General features: G+C 35.1%; 1 protein-coding gene across 3 annotated transcripts in view; it reads left to right on the top strand.

Annotated features, from left to right (window-relative positions):
• WDR70 (WD repeat domain 70) overlaps positions 1-23,356 on the top strand; it is a 126,512-nt gene that overhangs the window by 57,963 nt on the left and 45,193 nt on the right. For all 3 annotated transcript variants that reach the window (XM_039709748.1, XM_039709750.1, XM_039709749.1), the window contains exon 10: positions 15,508-15,682. In XM_039709748.1, the coding sequence (XP_039565682.1) occupies positions 15,508-15,682 (175 nt within the window). The remainder of the gene's footprint in view (positions 1-15,507; positions 15,683-23,356) is intronic.

Genomic DNA, 23,356 nt, shown 5'->3' on the forward strand with positions numbered 1-23,356 from the left:
TCAGCTCATAGTGTTTCTAAGGTGCATGGTTTCACTGGAAGATGATGAAGCCTGGAAAAGTTTCCAGTTCATAAAATTCTCTTTAAGGCCAATAAATCCCATTTCGCAAGTGAGATGGAATACCATGGAAATTATGTATGGGTTTTTGTGAAAGAAGTTTCTCTTGTTTATTTAATAAAACCCTTTACAAATTTTTGTATAGTATCCATCAGTAATTTATAAGCAGAAAATTACATTCCAAAATATTTTGAAATTTTTTCTGTTAATTCCAATAAGTTTTGTTTCTGCCTTTTAAAGGATTAATCTTGTAAATACATGTGAGACATTTGTCATCTATCAACTGGGCTAGCTTAATAGGATGAGATCTTAAAACTGATAATCTGAAGTAATCAAAACAACATGTTTCTAATGCAATTTCATAAGACTGAACTGTTGTCTCAAAACTTCTGTATTTCTATAAATTATTTTAAATAAAGCAGATTTTACCAGAGAAAGTGTGAATACTTCTAGTAAAACTTGAACACTAAGTATTAGCCAGTGACTCTCAGATTGCTTAGTGAGCTGGTTAGTGTTAGAATACAATAGCATGGGAAATCATACAAAGAGAATAAAGTCGTGTAGGGTTAGTTACGTATAAGCTCTTAGTATGAGGCTGTGGAAAAGCAGATACACATCCTGTAAAAATGCATGCTTATACAGAGAATGAACTTCTACTAATGGCATTGGTGAAGGAAATTATGTTAATGTTATATTTCAGCAATACCTGTTGAGTTTTGTGTCTGGTTACAATGACAGCAGTCTAAAAAGAATGGTAGAAGACATGGAAAAGGAAAAATGTCATATATTTATGCTGATACTTCAGCTAATTCAAGAATATTCAGGAAGCTGAATACACTTCAGTTTATTGAATAGGATATTAAGAGACTTGGCAATAGGAAAAAAAAATTGAAACAGAGATAAAATATCCAACATTTGAAAAGTCTTTAAATTGTTAAAGACGTAAGTTGACCCAGTAATTGAAAGCTAGCAAGATTTGCCTGTAAGAAAGAAAGTGTTTCTTTATAAACAGATGTATTATGTGACTGTGGAATGATTATTAAGGAAGAAATGCAGTAAATTCTTTACAAGTTGTAGCTTTCACACAGAAATTGTGGATGAAATTTCTCTTTCAATCATCAGACAAACCAGTGAACACAAAAAGCACCATTTAATCAATCTGAGATTGGAATAGCTGGGGATTCTCAGTGATAAAAAACTGTGATCAAGCTATTCATGTGACTCAGCTTTTTGTACATAAAGGCTTGGTATTGAGCTGTCAGTGCCTGTTAAAGGTACTCAGTTTTCGAGGATAGGAAGTCCATACATAGTCCTTCTGAGGATGGCAGAACTGTCCATGTGGACCTGCAGATAGGATACGTATCCAGTTGTTACCATAGCACATTAGTTGCAAGACTTCATTCCTGTTTTAGTTGAGTGTTTTTTCTCCAAAATCAGTCTGCTTTCACAGTTGTATCAACCAATTCCTCACTGACTTTTTAGCTCACCACCCTTCTTTTGTCCCCAAATCATTGCCCAGTAGAAAATTTTGCAGTTGTTTTGTGACAATAATGTCAATTTTTTAAGCTAATATTGTCATTCAGATAGTTTCTAATAAAGCTTTATATTAAATGCATTTCTCTTGAGAGGGATTAGTTTGGTTTCGCAAATGTTTCTTCTCCTTGAAATCTTTCCAGACATGTGATTTGTGAAATCTTCAGTTTGCTAGGACAGAAAACATATTCTGATATTCTTCAGTTTATCTCATTAATGGTAGTGGAAACTTCTGGTCAGCTAATCTGTACAATTAAGATCCACATTCACTGGTGTCTGTATGATTTAGAGCATGCTGGCAAACATTTCAAGTCTCCTGAGGATGAACTTTTGGTGAGATAAGATGCAGATCTTCTTTTGTCATCATAAACTTACTAGACCATATACATTTCTCCTTTCAAAATAAATAATTTACTTATACTTATGTGTAGCTTTCTTCTGTTGCGTAATTCACAGTGAATTAAATGGATAGCAGAATATCAAGTACTGAAAGGTCTCAGAGATGAAAAAAGATGTCTTCCCTTTTTTGGTGGTACACACTTAGGCTTTAAAAATTAATTATTCTGTCAGCATGTTTATTAAAAAAATCTAGCAAATAATTTAACTTAAAGCAGATTTGGTTCGATATAAAGTTTAGCTTTAAAACTCTTGTAGAAAAAAAACACCTACTTTAATTCATCCAAACTATAGAATTCTGGATTTTTTCTGAATAATTTTTTAGTGCAATTATCTATAAGTGATGTGTCATTCCAGCATCTGTTTACTCACAGCGGGAACTACTTTTCATTTGAAAGTTTTTGTTAGTCTTTCAAGAACACTGGGTGAGTGTTGTGCCTGTAAAAAATACATAATATAGTTGCTTTTTGGACCACTAAATCACAATTGCCATTTAAATGGTTAATATAATTTGACATTTAATATTAATGTTTCCAGTTTTTTCACACAGTAAGACAACCTCAGAGGACCAGAGTCCATAGCTATGATTTGTTTGCTCTAAAAACTTTTTCAAGTAAGTGAAGAATGTCTCTTATATTTTAGATAGCTCACATTCATTTACATGAATGTTGGCATTGAGGAAGGACTCACAGTGCCTCTAGAATGGCTTGGGTTTGAGCCAAACACCCATTGAGAAGGATCTAGGTGACATTAATAGACTGTCGAGCACTGTACATGAAAAATTATAGCATTATAATTTAGTTTCATAGATTTGAATATTTTGAGGAAAAGTCAATGTATTTTTAAATTAGCTGTTCCACTTGCAAGCTCCTTTTTTTTTGTTTAAACCTTCTTTTGAAGGCTAGCACCCTTCTGACAGGATTGGTGGAATGAGTATTGTGAACATTCCTTATCTGCTTTGTTAAAAAGACAGTGGCTTGATTTGGAGAGCCTCTTCATCAGGTTACATTCAAATGAATGATTTAGCAATGAAACAAACAGATGGTAACTTATTGGACAATGCCAAGTAGATCTTCAAGTATATATATAATAACATCCATTTATTCAAAATGCAAATAAATAAAATATTTAACAAGTTGGTTACTTGTTTCTGAGCCTCTAGTTGGAACTTGATTAATACTTCAAGTGAAAGCTCAAGTACTCATGAAGTCTACCAATTTCAAGAGTGTAAGATGTTGGAAAAGTAGAAAATATTGCAAAGTTTCTGAAGGTGTTAGAGATTTGGAAGATTCACCCTTTTTTTTTAAAGATATGTCATTATATGGAATATAACTTAAATATATTCCATGTACTTTAAATGCCATAATGTAGCTGGACTTCAAGGTAGTCAGCCTAACAAGCTTTCTTTCTTGTCATGACTATTTATGAATTAGAAATTAACTTAAACAGGCACTCCCAGACTGTTACAGATAATACCACTTAGAACTAAATACCAATGTATGTGCAACATTCATAAAATTCAGACAAGGCGAAAGCTGGAGGTGCATGAATTAACAAAAGGTTACAGTTTAAGAGAAACCTGATGTTTGTGTGCATGCACAGAAATGAACACCAAGAGTAAGGAACTAATAGTCTGGTACCTGGTTCCAAAATAAAGTAATTTTATTAAAGTGATTTTTAAATATTTTGTCAGTTAGAGGATTTAAATCTTCATCTCAGTGTTCACCCATGTAAATAAAACATTTTTTGCTTCCACACAAATCTGGTTTAACCACTATGTTATATAATCTTTTACTGTTTAAATACTGTTATTGAAATGCCACGCGGATTATTTAAAAACTTGTTCTCAGGAATTGCATGAGGTAAAAATAAAGCAGAATTGGCGTTTGTGAAGACCAAATTACTTAGGGGGATTTTTATATCCACTTTATTTATCCTCTCAATGTTGATGTCTTATTATGTCAGCCATAGCAAATCAGTTGTTTGCAACAGTGAGGCTTAGGAATTGTGTGTATCAATTAAATTCTGATGAGTTTTATTTCTTTCTTCTGTCTCTGGAACAGCAGAATTCACATCCTTTGGGGCATAACCATGGTATTTTGCAGGAGAGGGATCATTGTGGGTTAAAGTTCTGTCACTTATTAAAATCTCCTGATAAGTCATAATTTTAAGTCTTTAGAAAAATTTTCTCTGGAGACTTGTTTGTAATACAAGAGTGCCTCCATCAAAAAAGTGTGGTTATCTCACAGGTGTGTAGTAATTTCCACTGCACTGGCATAGTAGCTTGCTTTTTGTCTTGATGTGTCTAAAGGTGTGAAGTCCATTACAAATCCATGAGGATGGCTTCTCCTAGAGTAACTTATCTGTTTAGAGATACATCTCAGTGCAGAGCTGATGAAGAGAGTACAGCAAATGAGCGGGCCTGGTTAAGAAGAGTTTGAATAATGACTGTACTGGCCCTTGCTGAAAGCTGTATGTTTACAAAAGGGTTAGTAAAGCTATTTTTGTCTTTATAAACTATGTGTGTTTACATTAATATTTTTTGTGAAGTTTTTCTTGATTCAAATGTTAGCTGCTGCAATAAGATAACGCAGTCAATGGTAAGAGCTTACATTTGAGGGCTTTTTCAACTGACATTTTTATGCCATAACTTCCTTTTTAAAAGATACATACAGCTTCATGTAGATCACCTTAAGAATTGAAAATTTAAATCAAAAGGAAAACTGACAGTGCAGAGGAAATTATTGTTCTGCACTGGTGGGGCCTCACCTTGAGTCCTGCAGACAGTTTTCAGTGCCACAGGATAAGGAGATAAGGGCATGGAATTGTTAGAGTGTATCAGGAGAGGTGGCACCAAAAGGGAGAAGGGTCTTGAGTGTAAGACTTAGGAAGAACTGTTGTGGTTGCTGAGCTTGTTCAGCCTGGAGGAGATAAATGTTTACCTTCCTCTTGATGGACAGCAGATAGAAGGTGCTGATCCCATCTCTCTGGTCACCAGTGGCAGGATGTGAGGAAATGGAAAGAAGTGGCAGTTCAGCCTGGACATTAGGAATAGGTTCTTCACTGAGAACATGGTTGGTCCCTGTAAGAGATTCCCCAGGGAACTGGTCCCACCATCAAGCCTGGCAGTGTTCAAGGAATGCGTAAATGAGACTCTTAGTCAGGTTAGTTTTGTATAGATCTGCAAGGAACAAGGATCCTGATGGATCTCCTCTATTCCAAGGTACTATGTGATTCTGATCTGTGATTCTATGAATGTAAGAATTAAAAATGTTGCTGATGCCCTAGGTAAAAAGAAAGGGTAGAGCTGGGCATTTCCACTCACTTAAAGAATACCTGATTTATTGAGGAAGCATCCATGAATTCTAGCTGAGGAAAAATAAACAAAAAAAATATTACAGAATTTTCCTGCTACTTGATTGATCTCTGTAGGAGTGCTCTCAAGCTGCAAGTTAAAATTTGATTGCTGTGTATGTCAGTGAGTACTTTTAACTGTTCATGCGTGAAGTTAGAAAGTGGAGATGAGTCATGTCTTTACAGCATTTAGGACAGTGGACATAAGTTGGAGCTCGAGTTTCTGCAGGTTTTCCAGTCTCTGTCAGTCTCAGATTTTTCTGCCTCCTGCTAGTTCTTAAAGTTGGAGATGCTGGTCATATTTATATGTCTTTGTTTTGATTTTGGATTTAGTTCTATTCTTACTAGCTTTTGAGGAGATTTCTCATGGTTCATCGAATTTTAAATATAAGAAGTGTGTGTCCCTGCCAGGAATATTTATATGTTCTAAATGCATGGTAGAGTACCCTTTTGAGTTGTCTGTAGTCACAGAATAATTTAGGGTGAAGGGGACATCTGGAGGTCATCTGTTTCAATTCCCTGCTTAGTGCAAAGCCAACTCAGATCAATTTGGTCAGGTTGTGCAGTGAACTAAAAGGTGAATTTCTGAACAGTCAGAAATTTCAGGGCTTCAAGCAAGCAGAATACTAGAGGACTGTAAGTAACATGTTCAAACTCTAGAGCTAGTTGATATTTTTGTCAAATTAAGCTATGAAACAAGTCACTTCTCTGCTGTTTTTTTTATTTGAAGGTAAAATCAGATTGTTAGAAGCATATTCTAAGTTATTTATGTCCTGCCTTTCCTATTTTTAATCATACACATTTTAAACTCAGAAAAAACCTTACCATTTTCCTGTATATGGAGAATATAATTCATAAGGGAGCACAAGTCCCTTAGTGTTTATCCTTGAGAGCAATTTTATCTACTAATCTATTTCTTTAAACTGTTAACTTCACATAAAAGTAAGAAAAGAATACAGGATACACTTCCTCAGTAGTGTAAGTATTATGATATGAGCAGACCATGATGAAGCTGTATGAAAAAATATTCTGTGTGGTTATCCAGACAGATGTGGGACTGTATTGTGACTCTCTGGAGTTCTGAGGCTAAGAATTGTCATTTCTTTTCTTAAAAAGATGCTTCTTTCCCTTCTGAATTCCTCTGAGGATGAGGGAAGTGTCTTAGACTTTGGTGGATATTCCAGAAAATCTAAATCTAAATATCCAAATTTACACTTAACTTATGTGCTGCACTTTGTCCTGGTCCTTATAAGTAGGTCATAAGCTTTTATGTGTTTACGCTGCAATGTATGAAGATTGGTACTTCTTACATAAAGACGAAGTAAAACTCACATTTAAAATTTTCTGTAGCCAAAGGTGCATAGTTAATCTGTGCAGCAAAGTGAAACTTTGCATTGTATAGAGTAGATTCTGTAACTTCAGAAACGTCAGAATACATTTAAGGCTTACAGTTTGCTCCCTTTAGTTACTTACCTTTGTTAGATTGCAGTTCATTGCTAATGGACCTGCAGAAAAGTGTCTTGAGTGAGATCTAAGATGACAGCAAAAGCAGTTGAAACTAATGCTTGTAGGGTCAGCTGAGGTGTTGTCTCAGAGAGCCTTTCAATCCTTGACTGTTTAATTTTGGTTGATTTTTCACTGGTGTAATGAAGAGTTCAGCTTAGTGTTAGTTCCAATTTAAGTTATTTAATGGAGTGAAAAAAACTTGAGATCTAAGTGAGCCTAAGCTATTTTATAGCCATGACTAATCAGCTCTTTAGAAAGCATCCTGTTTTCCTAGTGATTAACCCCTCCTCCTTTTGCAGTATCATGCAAGACTGCTCTTGAGTAATTTCAATTCATGCAGGTGACAGTAACTTGAACTGTCAAGATGTTCTTTACCAGAAGTTCTCCCCTTTGGTCTTAATCAGATGTACCCCCTAGGGAGATTGATTACATCCCACTTTATCTTTCCTAAGTGGGCGATGAGATCTCAATTCATTCAAGATGCCTACTTGCACCATTTGGAAAATGACATAAAATTGTATCTACTTTTACTGTCACAACTTTCGTAATTTAATCACATAATACCTGTAATATACCTACTATTCTGTATAGAAATAATAATATTGATGTTAGATGTTGCTTGAATAGTAAATTAAGGACTTCTTGTGTATGAAGTGCTACCCAGTCTCAGGAAAATACTGGTACTCAGATTTTTTAAATAGCACAGCATGAACATAGACTTTGAATTACTATTAAGTCAAAAGCATATTGACTCTTACAATGCTCAGTATCCTTCATTAAAATCACTGAATCTGTTACTCATTGGAAGAAAACATCTTCAGGGGATAGTTCTCTAACCTAGTTGTGCACTGTTTTCGGAAGACTTGCTTTTAGGTACCTTGCTGATTTGAACTGAGGAAATTATTGCCTTCTTAATGCTTGATGGAAAGATAAACACCTTTTTCTTCAGTCAGATTTCTATGTGAAGACATTACCAACATGAAACAAAGCAAATTAGCTGTCAGTCCCAGTGAGAAGGTAATTCAAAACCAGCAAGACTTTTTTCTCTTAGTGAGTTTAGCTGCCCAAATATTTATCACTATCACAATCAAATATAGTCAATGTTTCAGGGAAATATGAAAGGAAAATAGTTTAATATTTAAGGAAATACTAAGGGAGAAAGGCTTATTATACTTGGGCATGATGATCATGTTCAGTTTTTGCCTGTATATTGGCCATTGGAATGGAGGCAAACAGACTAAATCCAGGAGTTAAACTTCAGAAAAAATTATTTGAGAAGAATCCATCACAACAACACAGAATGGAACCCCTAAATGAATTATTTTTAATCAAAGTATTAGTACTGTAGCCTTTGTTTTCAGTACAGTATATGCCTTTAATTTGGAGACGATTTTCTTAGGCTGAAGGGACCTTTTTCTGTATCACTCTTTCGGGATTTTAAACAGACCTCTGGAGCATGTTTTTGTGTTGGCTTTTAGACTGGGTTTTTTTAATTTCGTGGTCTTTTTGGAGTTTTGTTTGTTTGTTTTTTAATACCTCAGTGATTTGCCTTGAATTCATCTACAGGATTTGAATGTATTTAAGTACAGTATCCTCTCAGTAATATGCCCTTTCAATAACGTAATTTACTTATCATGTATTTGATTCTTGTGAATAGGTTCTTGAAGCTGTTGGTTTGATTTGGTGAGATGGTGGGAAGGGATGTTTGTCCCATTCCCACCTCATCCCCTAACAATTATCCTGTCTTCAGAATGTAATCAATGTTTTTAAATTTGTTCTATTTTTCTGTATCCCAAGCAGCCCTGAATATATCATATATATTGAATATTAATCTTCCTTGCTTAGAAGCGAGGATTCTTGCTGGTATCACATGCCTGCATACTCTAAAGTACTGCTTTCTGTCCAGTACACAATTGATCTACTTTTCACTTTTTGTTATTCTTTCTCAGCCTTTCATTCTGCTTGTGTGTTCTTTCCCACAATAGCTGTTCTTGTGTTTTCTTCTGAACTTATAAAGTTTCTCCCACAAAACCTTTTGTTTATGTTTATTTTATGTTTATTCTGTCTAGGAAGCTTGTGATCTTTAATTTCATTAAAAACAGACTCTCTATGCCATAAGTAAGAGGTTCTGTTAATAGTTATTCTACTGTGTCTTTATAGTATGAACTCTAAAGGGTCACACAGACATATTGGTGGGTCACCCTCTGTGTCGGAATGACTGTGTTCTCAGTCAGAAGCAATTGCATGTCATAACTCACTAGTATTTGCTGCTGCCGTTTTCCTCCCGTGAACATGCTGCACAGCACTCCATTACTTCTGATTTCTTAGCTGAGCTAATAGTACTCCAGTTCTTCTGTCTCCTTTTCTAATTTAATTTTCCTCAAATGTTGCCAGTATTGGCCACCAGCAGGATTTTTGGTTAATAATTCAGAACACCTACTCTCCATGCTCTCTCAGACATGCTTATGTGTCATTTTAATTTTGAGTTCGTTGTTTTTTAGTTCCTTCACACTGGAGAATGGGAGCAGTTCCCGTTCATTGTTACTAGGTTTTAATACTCCACCCCTGTAATTAGGATTCAGCTGCTCTTGTGCATACAAATGATGTACTTTGTACATACAAATGATGGTAATTTCTCCTGTCAAAAATGGCTACCAGTTTAATTTGAAAATATAGAAAAATATGGTTTCATGATTGCTTAGATCATTTGCTGTATATCACATACTTTTTTTTTTTACTCTGTTAAATGTTTCTCTACAACTTTTTACACTTTGTGTTTATTTAAGTGACAGAAAAGTAGAGTTGTTTTAAATTACTAAGTTGTCTACATATTTTTGGCAGTTCCTTCTGTAATTATGATTTTACGTATGTTGGATGTGACTTTTCTTGTATTTTGGTTCAAATTATTTTAATTCAGCTCAAGGGCTGGAAGTAGGTATCTTATTTAGAAGTTTTTTTGCCAAACAAGTATGGAAAGGTTCCCTTCATTTCTCCACCCATTTATGTGTACAAATTTTTTCATTGTCTGGCTGGTGACTCAACCTTCCTTGGGTCCCATGTGCTCAGCAGAAAAAGACTATAACTTACTTCTGCTGAAAGAGAGCAAAAAGAACACAGTAATGAAAGTTTTCTTGCTGACAAATGATGCACCTCCATATGCATGCAGTACATCTTAACAGAACTTTGCAGCTATTTCTTTACATATTCTGCTTTAGACAATTTTCCACTGTATTAGTAAATTCCTTAATTTCATTCCCGTGTACATATGTTTGTTTTATGTGATTAAAGAGATTTTAAGAAACCCTTACTGTAAGATCTGTTGCTTGTTTTGTTATAAAGGGTCTTCATTTAACACTTTAAAAATGTGTTTTCTATCATTGATGACTTGGTGTCATCTTGTACTGGCATGATCAATTCCATTGCCACTGTATTTGTATGATGATTTTGAAGTATGTTAAGTTTTGCCACCTTACATTACATAGGTAGGGACTTTAATACTGTGTTCACATAGTGTTCACATAGGTGAACACTATAATTAGGTTATTAGATGTACAACATTAAGCCTGTTCTGTACTTTTAACAATACATTTTAACAATAATGTACTCTTTGCTTCTTTTGTATTTCAAGTGGTAAGAGTAGACTTCAGTATTCAGATTAGACTTAACATATCATGCCAATAACGTTCAACATTTTGTAATAAAGTTTTCCAGTCCAGTAGAAACAGAGGAGGTGGGACAGGCAAAAAAGCTTGGTGGAATTTGGCAGGTCTGGCTTTTGAAGTTAACATTGGTTCATTTTTTGAATTTCAACAGATTATATTAGGGCAGTGTCTAGCTGACTCATGACAGAGAAATTTTCTGTGCTTGCAGTCTGGGAAATGCAGCTACATAACTATAATAATTTGTGTAATGCAGCAGCATTGCCAATAATTAATTTTATTAGAAATTTTAACTTGGTAATAGAATCATGAGAAAAAAGGGGAAAAAGAATATTTTCTGGGAAAAAAATCTTGCCAAAACCTCCCCTTGAACCTCAGTAATTAAATTAGTTGTTTATGGTATGTCATTTAACTTCTCAGTGGTCACGAAAATACCCACATTACCTTTCCAAAAGAACATTCCCCTCCTTTTCTAAGTTGCTTTGAATTGCTCTTGGCAAATAAGAACTTTACAAAATCACTTCTGCAAAATCTGTTTTGCAGATGTGGAATCCATCATTTAAGAAGTTAAATTTAAACATGTGTATGTGAAGCCTTCTTCAGGGATATTTGAATTGAAAAGGAATTTATTAAAGAGAGATCATAAATGTTGTTAGGATGAATATATTAAAACTTGATGTAATGAGCAAACAGCAGTATATGTTAGAAGTATATATTTTTAAAAATGACTCTGTCTAGTTTTTACTAAAGAACAAACTTTTGTTAAACAGTTTGTTTTCAGGTGGAAAAGACTCATTCAGGAAATGCTTTTCTTTTCTTTTCAATTGAGTTCAAAAATATCTTGGTTCTCCCTATTAACAGATAAATATTAATGTTGTACTTCTGCTAAGTGGTGCAACATAGAGCATAATCCAGTGTTATTGTTTCATCTGCCACTTTTTTACTTCTGAGGAGATACTCTTAAGAAGAGGGGTTTTTTTGAACAAAATGAGTGCCCTGGAAATTATCTGATTAATTCAGGGGTAAAATTTTTTACTCATTTCAACACAAACAACAGATTAAGCTCAGAGAACTTAGGATGTGAAAATAGAACTTCTGTAATGCAATCTCATTTATTTTTACATTATCTCTCAGGAAGAGGAAATCATAAATGGTACAAAATATTTCAGAAAATAACCCCAGAGTCATAATTACATAATGTACCCTGAGTTGACTGTAATGTGTTATGCTGATTGAGGGTCAGAATGGGAGAGAATATTTGGAAGCAGTCCAGATATTTTTGCCATAATTGCCAATTTAAAGACAATATTACCTGAAGGTAAATTATTTGGGTTTTTGTGCCTCTTTCCCTTTTTATCTCCTTTCCTTTTGGCTAGAATGGGTAGAGTTAGATGTTAATCACAGTACCACAGAAAGGGCTGGGTTGGAAGAAACTTCAGGGGCCATATAATTCCAAAGTGCCCCCTCTACCAGCCAAGGTTAGGGATGCCCCTCACTAGACCAGATGGCTTAGATCCTTGTCCAACCAGGTGTTGAAGATTTCTAGGCATGTGACATCCACAACTTCTCTGAGCAACCTGTGCCAGAGCCTCACATTGTCACAATAAAGGATTACTTCCTAATATTGATCCTAAATATCTCCTCCTTTAGTTTAAACCATTGCCCCTTTTGCTGTCACAATCTGCTTGTGTAAAAATCACTTTCCATCTTTTTCACAAGCTCCTTTTTAGTACTTGCAGTTGCTTTTGGTCGACCCAGAGCCTTCTTTTTTGCTGTCTGAGCAAACCCAACTCTCATCCTGTACTCACAGGAGTTGTGCTCCAGCCTTCTGATCCTCTTTGTTGCCTCCTCTGAACTTGCTTCGACAGGTCCATGTCCTTTTTATGCTGCATGCAGTGCTCGAAGTGGGTGTCAGCAGAGCAGAGCAGAGGGGCAGAATCCCCTCCCTGCCCTGCTGCCCACGGGGCTCTGGATGCAGCCCAGGACACGTTTGGCTCTCTGTACTGGGAGTGCTTACACCTGGGCATATACAGCCAAAGAATCAGTTAGGTTGGAAAAGGTCTCTGGGGTTCATTCTAGCCTGTGACCCACCATGGTCAACTAGACCATGGCACTCAGTGCCATGTGCAGTCTTTCCTAAAACCCTTCGAAGGATGTGACTCTGCCACCTCCCTGGGCAGCCCATTCCAGTGTCTAATAACCCTTCCTGTGAAGAAATTCTTCCCAATGTCCAGCCTAAACATCCTTTCTTTCCAGAGAAGGTATGTCCCCAAGGTCCTTCAGTGATCCCTGCTTCTAGTCTCTCACTGATCTGAAGGAAAATATAAAACACATACTTAGTTTACAAATGACTGCTGGTGTTTTAGTTGGTGGTGATTAAGTCAGAAACCATAATACTATTTGCAAATAGTATTATAAGATGTGTTTGTTGCTATAATGTGTCCATTTTAAAATAGGAAGTATTTCCATAAAGAATAAAAATACTTAAAAGATCTTATGTGAAATAAGACATCAGAGAGTTTAGTCTTAGCTGAAGAATTAAGGCTCTCTGGGAGTGATTGACAAATTCGTAACTGTGGTTACAAATAATATATAGGTGGTTTCTTACAAGATACTTACTTTAGTATAATTTTTTTTCATTAGATCCAGCAGCAGGAAGGCAACAGCAAACACATGCTCAGTGTGGGGACATTGAGGGAATATTATATATTGTAGGCTATTGTGGGCATTTTTGACAGGGCATGTAACTCATGTGTAGGAATACGGCCAACTGTCTGCAGTGGAAGCAGCAGTTCAGAGAACTTGGATTTTTCAACTGACCTGCTGATATTACAACTGATTTAGGGCTCATGCTTCTTTTAATGTGTTTTATATACAATAAGAATACAAAATTCTTTTTCCTTTACAGTGGAAAGGTAAAATGATAAAAGGGTTTGAATATGCTCTTAGTGTAGCAAATTTTTGAGGTTTTGACAGGGCATTGAGCCCTAAAAAGAAACTGCAGGGTTTAAAAAAGGCATTCCATGCCAGCAGAAATAAAGAATTAGAATGGTAAAGGATTCTCAAGAGATTATTTCTAGAATTACATCTGAGATGCTGTGAGGCATCTGAAATTAAAGGGCTCTGAAGTTCCCTGCACGTAACTGTGTTACCAGGTGCACCACCTGAGAAGGAGTGTGCCAAGGGAGTCCTTGGGAACTTGAAGTGTGGGAGAGGACAGAGCTGTTCAGTTGGAGATGGTCACCACTGAAGGAAGAAGAGAAGCTGAAGGTGCAGAACATTCAAATGAGATTTTGGAGGGATTGAGTATTATGAAGGACAGGGAATGGAAAAAGACTCAAGTTTTGAGCAAGTATCACAGTGGGAGAAAGTGTGAATGAAAGGCAGAAAGACTGAGATGGCTATTGACCACACAAGGAGATGAAAAAGGGAATGTCAGAATCATGTAAATATTGAGAATGTAAGCAATGTCTGAAGATCTTACAATAAACCTAATCATAATTGCAATATAGTGCATCATTGAAAATAAAAATAGTTAAAACCATCAAACAACAAACCTGCCAAAACCTCAAATCCAAACTAATCATCAGAGCACTTAAATGTCTTGCGCTAGAGCTCCAAATACAGCAGTGAAGTGATGCCTTACACATAAGAGATTTGCAGACTTTTAAAAATGAAACTAACCTTGACTTTATTATGGAAAACTGAACAATAATTCTTCTTATTCATTCTAACTTACAGTTACTGATTTCTCATTACTGTCATTAAACGTGCAGTTGATTATAACCTCTCTGAGGTATTTCCAGCTCATTTTCTTGTCAGTTTTACTCTAGAATTATTTATATGTCAGCTCTGTGGCCTGTCTGATCCTGTAGCTCTGATGGAAGTTCCTAATGTTGTGCTGTGGTATCTTGTCTCATTCTGGAGAAATGGCAGCCTCTGTTAAAGTTGTATTTGCCTTGGTAGACAACAGTGAATTATGTGCTTTTGGATCATAGGCAGTGTTTGTATAGTCTAAACAAATGAGGTTGTCTTGAGAACCTTGAGACTTTTTCTTTCTAAATGAATGATCTTCCTTCCTTTGCCAAATTCTGAAACTCTTCTCTGCATTAGATGCCAAAAGAGTTTTGAATTTTTATATGGAAAGACCTCAACATATTAAATGGACAGAAAACATTTGTGTCTAAGACAGTTTAAAGGGTCCACCTGTATCTAGTGTTTTAGTTCTCTCTTATTTGGATGTTTTTCTGTATCTAAGGAGCAGTGAGGATCCAGGCAGATGCTCCTTTTCCATTAAAAAGAGAAAGGATGTGTTTTTTTTGTTAATAATGTGGGAAAAACTCAACCTGAAAAAAACAATAAATTAGTCTTTCTAAAATATTTGAAGAAAATTTTTATAACAGAGCTCTTCACACCTTCAGGATTAGTGGAAGAGAATTACAATAATATTACAATTAATGATTACAATGCCTTTTAGAAGTAAAGTGTGAAGAATAACCAGCCAGTTGAAAGCAGAATATTCAGTTGTTGTGATGTCCGAATAGTTAAGAAATCTGTTGAAGTTATGAATTTGTATAAGCATTCATACCTATTTCCTGAACTATTCATTCTTTGTAGAGGACTGAATACTTTCCTTTTCCTGACTTCCAGTAGCAGCGGAGATGATGTAGTACCTATGTATTAAATTCTTGTAATCTTCCAAATTCTATATCATTGATGTACTTACATGAGAGTTTTGGTAAAAAGTATTTTGGTTTTTTTTTTTTTTAATTTTTTTTGTTTGTTTTCTTTGATTGTTTTTAATTGTTTTTTAACTTCAGATGCATTTTATTGTACATCATGTTTCTTATTTAAATTTGGCTATTTTGCCATTACAGCTTACTTTGAACAATATTATATGACATCTGTGCTGAAAAAGGTCTTTGTTTTTATTACAAGAAGAATTATTTTATATATATTAACATTATTTAAAACAACTGTTAATTTAAACTATTTTTTTCAGAACTGTGAGGACTTGGGATGTTAACAATGAAAAAAAGCACAAAAGTGTATTTAAGCCGCGATCAGTTCAAGGTAAACGAGTGATTCCTACAACTTGCACATACAGCAGAGATGGGAAATTTATTGCAGCTGGCTGTCAAGATGGCTCTATCCAGATCTGGGACAGGAATATGAGTGTAAGTATTTGATAACAATATATGCTTCTATTATTTCGAGTGTGAATGTTGAAACAGATAAAATAAATTTTGTCACTTTTATACTTTTATTTATTTCCCCTCCTCTCCTCTTCCGACTCTGTCCCAAATAGCTCGTAGGCGTGACTTAATATTTCTTGTGCCTTTCCACTGATCATTAAATGTGCTGCTACTAAGTTCAAAGTTTGGGAAAACTCTTGACAATCTGTGTTGAAATTTTTTTTTTTTTAATTGACCACATATCTGTATCTAGATTATTATTCACTTAAGACAGAATGCTTGTAAGAAAAGCTGTACTTTTTTGTTGTTATATAATTTATTGGATTTATTGAATATATTGAGGAGTAACTCTTAAAACTTGATACTGAAATCAGTTGTTAATCCATGTAATAAGTAGAGAAGAATAGTATCCGTGTGAGTGAGGATGTGGCCAATGCTGCACATTAAATGGTAAATGTTGTTATATTGCCTAATGTGTAAAAATTAACATGGAGGCAAAATTTGAACCATTTATGTAAATGCATTGTGGTCAGAAAGAGTCAGAATGGAAACTGTTTCAAACTTAACAAAATTAGGAAATATTTCTGTTCATATTGAACTAAACAATAAATTTCCAGTAGTTATGACTTGAACTGACAAGTGTAATTCCTGCTACTGCTTTATAATTTGAAGCTTAGAGTAGTCAGTGCTCACTGTTGCTTTGTGTAGTATGTCCATTTCCAAGAGTTTAATTATGCAATGTCAAGTGCAAATTCACCAGGCTAAGCTTTACTGCTTTGAAAAATAATCATCCTAGTAAATCATCCATATCCTCTCTTTATGCCCATCTTATGCGAGAAAGATTCAGTGGGATAAGTACCAGTGGCATGCATTGGAAGAGAAAATGGAAATAGGGTCAATTTTTTTTAAAGCTAGAATGAGAATACGGAGTAAATGAGGCAGGAAAAACAGGATTGTGAAACTGGTGTGATAAATCTCTGAAAGCTGTATAACTTCAGTAGGATGGCTTTGTGGAAGTAAAACTGAACTAGTGCAGATTACATTAGTCTGTTCAACTTCATATTTCAAAATATTTTAAAAAGGAAAACAGACAATCTGGGTAGCTTTTTACAAAGATTCAAAAAGATCTGATTGCTGGAGGCAGGAAGAAATATATAGATTTAAAAGGAAAAGAAAGCCTGTGGATCATACTTAAAGTACAGCCTGTATTTTGGGATTGTAATCTATTTTTATTTCTGTTTTTATTTCCACTATAAACCTAGTAAAACTTCCTAATGGCATGAAGCTTGAGAATTCATCCTAAGTGTAAACTTGTTCTAACAGAATAATAAATTTTTCAGAGACTGGCTTTCATCACCTGTGTATGTTGTTTATTTTAACATATACAGTATTGAAATATTAAGCTTTCTGGTGTAGTTTTAACAATAGTACTCTTGGTAGTCTGCTTTTTCATGTGCTTTTCCTTTTGAACTTTCCTGTGTCTGTAAGATGACATATTGCAATGCTGATTGAGTGCAGTTTAAGGTGATTATGAGTAATTTAAAGATATATCCTGTGCATCTCGTGCAATTTCCAATGGGTGACCCCTGTATAGCAAGGCAAGACTAAAGTGATTTTGTAGTGGAAGTTAAGTTCGTGGTGTTCCTGGGTTTGTCTTTTTAATGTCTAAAGAATTTTTGTCTTTTTTTTTTGTTGGTTTCATTATGAAGTGTGCAAGATTTTTGTGTAAAGGAGCAGGTAAAATGGATTTTTAGTGGTATTCTTACCTATGACTGCTGGTGTTCTCTGGAGATCCCTGTGTATAGTTAGAATCAAATGTTTCAAAAAGCATCTTGATTAAACAATTACAAAAAGCCTTCATCTTGTATTTGGGGATGGGGAAGGCATAATAAAAAAATTTTGAAATGGACCATGTGTTCAACACAACAGTTAGAAAGAACAGGATGAGACTGACTCCTGCAGTGGAATGGTGAAAGCACTTACTGTCCTGACAGAATACAGAGATGCTTGCAAAGGTGAAGAAGAAAATGCTAAGTTATTACAAATTAATGTGGTTCTTGGGGTACAGATTGTGTGTGATGCAGGAAAATGGGTAAAGCTGTGGAGGATTGGGGTGTGAGGGTTAAACTTCTTGAAACATATATTAGAACTATTAACTTCTGATTTTTGAAAAGAAAACTCTAATTCCCATCCAGCAAATGTCATTTGGTTCTCTTAAAACAAGTGTAGAGACATATATATACACAGATTTTGTTGTGCTGCAGTACAACTGGCTTTCAAGTCAGAATTTGAGAGCATTTGTATTTATCTTGACAAAGCTCTATTGAGTCAGCAACAAAATTCACTAGTGTTTCAAAGCAGAAAATAATTGCCATATTTTCTTATTCTTGATCAGTTCAGAATGATTCTGTCATCACTATTTATGCTGTGTGCTTGGTCCTTATGCAGCTGGAAGGAGAGATTCAGGAAGGTATTTAAAATAGACTGTTGCTTATTTGACTGTACTGTCATGAAGGGATGACCCAATGAAGGCCTGTTGTGACTGTCTGAATTTGATTTTGCCTTTGTGCAAGAAAGTAAATTATATTTCAGCCCTGGTCTTGAGTGCCTAAACCACTGCTCCTGCATATGACAGTAACAGCACAAATGAAAACCGTGAAGGTTGGTCCATCTGCATCTTATGGCTCACACTAGATACACACCCATAGTGCCTGTTGTCCTGTTGTCCTGGTTATCCATGAAGATTTTTTAGATGTGTTTATTTTTGGTGGAACTAGAAATTACTGTCAAATACAGACCTACTAGAGGGGGAGGTTTCTGTTTGCTTTAGTGAAAATGTAAAGTCCCTGCTTTTCCACGGAAAAAGTTTTGCTCATCAATGCAGCACATAATCACAGCATGGGTCAGGTTGGAAAGACCACTGTGGGTCATGTGGTCCAGCCCCTCTGCCCAAGCAGGACCATCCCTGAGTGCATGGCACAGGATTGTGTCCAGATCATTCTTGGATATCTCCAATGGGGGAGACTCCACAACCTCTCTGGGCAGCTGTTCTAGTGCTTGGGCACTGTGCAGTGAAGAAGTTCCTCCTCATGTTCAGGTGGAACTTCCTGTGCATCAGTTCCTGCCCATTGCCTCCTATCCTATTAAAGTATGAAGCAGCAGTTCTAAGGGCAGAAATGAATATCCCAATAGGAAAGAGTGTCTGATGATGCCCTTTCCAAGAGCAGAAGGAGCACTCATTACAAGCAGGCACAACTGGGCGGTGTTGGTGGGAAGACATCACTGTACCACTTTGCAAGATAAAAAGCTACCCTACAAATCTTCTTTGCCACTGTAGTCATACTTTCTGACTGCTGGTATAGGTTTTTTTATTCTCTGCTTCATACCACAGACACATCACCTGTGTTCTACATTGCTCCATAGTGTAGAACTTGATCTAGAATGGTGTGTTTAAATAATTTTTGATTTTTAATTTAGAGCAAGACAGGTTCTCTATGTCATATTTTATCCTTCCTGCTGAAGTCAAAGTAGCTGTTTGTTGTAAATTATCTTCATCAGTTAGTTGTTTTTTTTTTTTTTTTTTTTTCCCAAGCCACTTTTGAACCATTGCAGTATCTGCTTTCTTTTTGTTATTGTTGTTGTTGGGTTTTTTTGGGGGGTTTTTTTGTGGTTTTTTTTTGGTTTGGTTTGGTTTGGTTTTTGGGTTTGGTTTTTTTTTTTGTTTTTGTTTTTTTGTGTTCTGTTTTGTTTTGTTTTAAATTATATTGCTGTGCCTAGGAAGGGATTTTGGTGTATGATCAATTCACTTCTGACTAGTAATGAACACCATGAATGTTTCATTCAGTTTTTTACTTCCACTCTTATTTTGGTATGATTCCAAATCTCCCAGCTGTATGCAGTGAGAGTAAAAACACTTTTGGAACTTTTGGAGGAAGATTTTTTTCTTCCTCCAAACTGACATTGGTAACTTGCTAATGCTGAAGTTAGCCAAATGCATTCCAGCTCTGCCTTGCTTTTTTCCAAACTTTCTCAGCAGGATCATGATCCATTATAATCACCTGCCTCAGAGAATTTTTTTTGTTTTGTCATAAATCTGTGTTATTTTCTCACGTATGTTATTTTGTCGGTGCGTGTTTTTTCTTTAAGGTTCACATTCATGTGCATTTACAGTGCACATTAGCAGAGCAATCTGTCAGCCTGTTTGAAATATTATGAACACTGTCAGCTTGGCTTAAAATAACAGCTTCAAAGGATGTAAAAAATAACTTCCTTCAAACTTCGAATGAATAGTGGAAACAACAGTGTGAAATAGTCAGATATAACACAACTTATTAGAACACTCTCAATTTAAACGTTCTGAGGTGTGGGGAAAAGTGTCTGGCAAATATGGAGAGTTGAAGAGCATTAGTGGTCAAAATAAGACAGGGCCTGAAAAATTATTGGTTCAGTGGGCAGTGCAGTAAAACCACTAAGTTTACCTGCAGTTCAAGTAAGTTCAAATTCCTCATCTTGCCTGCACTTGTCCATTCAGAGCTTTTTGCTCTGTTGGTAGTAGTACATATTTCTGATCCATGGAGTCAGTCTTTAGCATCAAGAATGCAGAGTGTCTTGCTATCAAGTAAACCTTTGTGTGCCTGATATTCCTGTCCAGGAATGTGACTATCTCATTCATAGAGATAGGGAAAAAATGAAGTTATTTATGAAGCATATTGTGAGTTAAAATTCAAATCTCTTCAATGAACAGAAAATCTCCCCTCATTTTCCACAATAAGCAGGATTGGATTGAGCCGTTTTTCGTTAGTTACAAATAGGTTTTTTGGGGGTAAAAAAGCTAGACTTCTTAGTTAGCCTTTCTTAATCTTTCAGACCTCCTGATGAGGCTACCTGTTACATGAATTTTTTTCCTCCAGCTTTTCCTGGGTGTGTTCAGCACAGAACTGCATAAACAACTTCTCTGTGTATGACAGGCTGAATCATGTTTCACAGTTTCACACATAACCTATTTTATGGTAAATCATTGCAGCTGTGATACAAAGATATTAATAAGGATGTTGGGGAGATATAGTTTGTGAGAGAAGTGGTCATTTTTTAAAATACCTTTGAGAAAACAGCTTGTACAATCAAAATCTCTGGGTTTTTTTAATAGCTATGTTAAATTTGGTTATAAACTTTGAGTAGTGTTTATAAGCTTCTACCTATCTACTGGCTGCACTATAAGTAGTAAAGAATTAGTCTGGACAAATACCTCTGTAATAGGTTTGTCTTTTACATCTGTCATAGGTTTATTTTTTTATATAGTGCAAATATGAACATTGTATCTGAAAGATACAATTTTTTTGTATGATTTAAAAGTCATACAAAGTTACAATTTGTATGTGAAAGATACAATTTTTTGTATGGTTTTTTATATAGTGCACATATTTGCACTACATAAAAAAACCAGTTTTGTGATTTTCAGCATAATTCTCATTAAGCAAATTGATTCAGTGCTCATGGAAATACTTTTATAGTGAGCAATTAACCTATATTTTTTACTTTCTTGTTTCATAAAAGACTTAGCCATAGGTCTAAATCTGGTCTTCAGTTCAAAAGTGAAGTTCATTTGATACAGTACAGCTGAATTACTGCTTTGCTATCATTTTCTTTTCTCCTGGTTTTAAAACTTTACTCTGAATTTAAATTGCTAGAATAATTGATGTGTTTTGATGAGTTTAAATTACTTAGCTGAAGCTCAAAGTGGTCTTGCAGAACTTAAAATTCTCAACAATATTGAAATTCAACACTGTAATAATGTACTGCCCGCATAAATATTCCCGAATGTGATCAAGTGGTAGTCCTAATAACTTGTTTTCAACACGCCCTTAAGCCACCCTATCCTCAAAATATAAGGGGAAGAATAGCAGAATGTCACAGTATGCCTTGAAATTAAACAGATCTAAGCTCTGTACATTTTAATTACAAATAGTAATGTTAAAAGTATTTTCCAAATAATTGCATGATTTATAGATGTAAGATAAATACATTTCTATATTTAGTGATGGTTTGCTTTGAACGCGTTTCTGTAAGCTTTAGTTTTGTGGCATGCTGTTGGAAGCTTTAAGGTAGAGTTTTTAGAGACAAAAGGTTTTTCAAGTACTGAAGCCATTTTGAAAAAATACTGTACAACTAAGGATACAGATTTAGATAATGAAAAATTATTATGTGAAAAACTTCCTGGGTTTTTTTTTTTCTTTGTGGGTGGTTGTTTTTTGGTGGTTTTTTTTTGGGAATGGGAGTCTTAAGGGCAGATTTTATTTGGAAATTTTTTTTTCAAACTTTATTTTGCTGTTCATGATGGATTTTACAGCTGATGCTGCCAAGATGGAGTGAGAAAAACTGTTAGTAAGAGCTGAGACTTGCTGTAAATACTTTCCCATTAATTGGAAGGTCCTTTGAGGGGATTTGTACCCATGTGTTAGGAAGATGAGGTTGTTGAATCTTTGCACATTTACAGGATTAATTTTGCATATGCTGACATGCAAAAGACATGGCTTTCAGTAATTGATTCCTGAAATGTCTTTTGTCTGTCCACTACAAAGCTTTGCTATACATAAGCCTTTTTAGGTACAGTTTCTACCTTGTGTGTCTTTGTCATCTTGTCCACCACAGCATTAGAGTTATGCTTTTTTCACACCAGCTAGGTTTTATTCATCTTTTTTCACCATGGAATATTCACTTGTCTATTTGGATGATTTTTTTATGTATAGAATTCAATGTTTATATTGATATCTCCTCAGCATTAAAATATTCCAGTGAAGTGTCAATATTTAATAGAAACAGTTTACAATGACTGTTCTTAAATTTGCTGAATATCACTACTACAGCTAAACAGCAGGGAAATCTTCCAATTTCCCCCAAGTATGTAACATGGTTCATGCTTTGAAGAGGGCAGTCTGGCTACATCTGGAAATTTCTTGTGTAAATACAAGATGAAGGATATCCAAATATACTATATTCCCCTTTCAAACTTAAGGTAAGTTTTCCATATCCATAATATTCCACCCTTTCATTCCATATGTATATGTGCCAGACCTCTGTTCCAGAAACTGGAAATCACACACAAGCTTGCCAGCAGCAAATATTAACAGATTCATATATTACTTCTTTTTGTATACGTCTGGGTTAGCCAGTACATCACTATCTGTACCCTGAAGCCAGCCACAGTAAAGAATCTGACAATCATATGCTGAGATAAAATGTGCCCTGCTGTATTTCTAAGTGCATTTCTCTCTTATGTAATAAACAGTTTATAGTTAAGAACTATCTAAATGTTTGCACTATCTAATACAGTGATGAAAGGCAATTCTAAATCTTGAAGTCTGTCACACCCCAGTGAAAATAGGTTTAAGGATTTCACTCTGGATTCATGTATGGTTAAGGAAAAAGGCTTATCCCGCAAGGATTATATATCTCCCTTTGGTTTATTATTTGGAAAACTAAAAGTAGAACTTACAGAAATAATTTCAAAATTACAATTTGAGAAGAGTAGGCATTACAGCAATGCTATTAATATTAATATAACATGAATAATGTTACAGAAATAGAAAGATGGAATAATAAAAATAATGAGAAAAAAGAGCCTTCTTGAGCTAGCTTTGTTAGTTTAGAGGAAAGTCC

The sequence above is a fragment of the Passer montanus genome, unplaced genomic scaffold (genome assembly GCF_014805655.1).
Source record: "Passer montanus isolate IOZ18808 unplaced genomic scaffold, ASM1480565v1 scaffold22, whole genome shotgun sequence".
Classification (NCBI taxonomy): domain Eukaryota; kingdom Metazoa; phylum Chordata; class Aves; order Passeriformes; family Passeridae; genus Passer; species Passer montanus.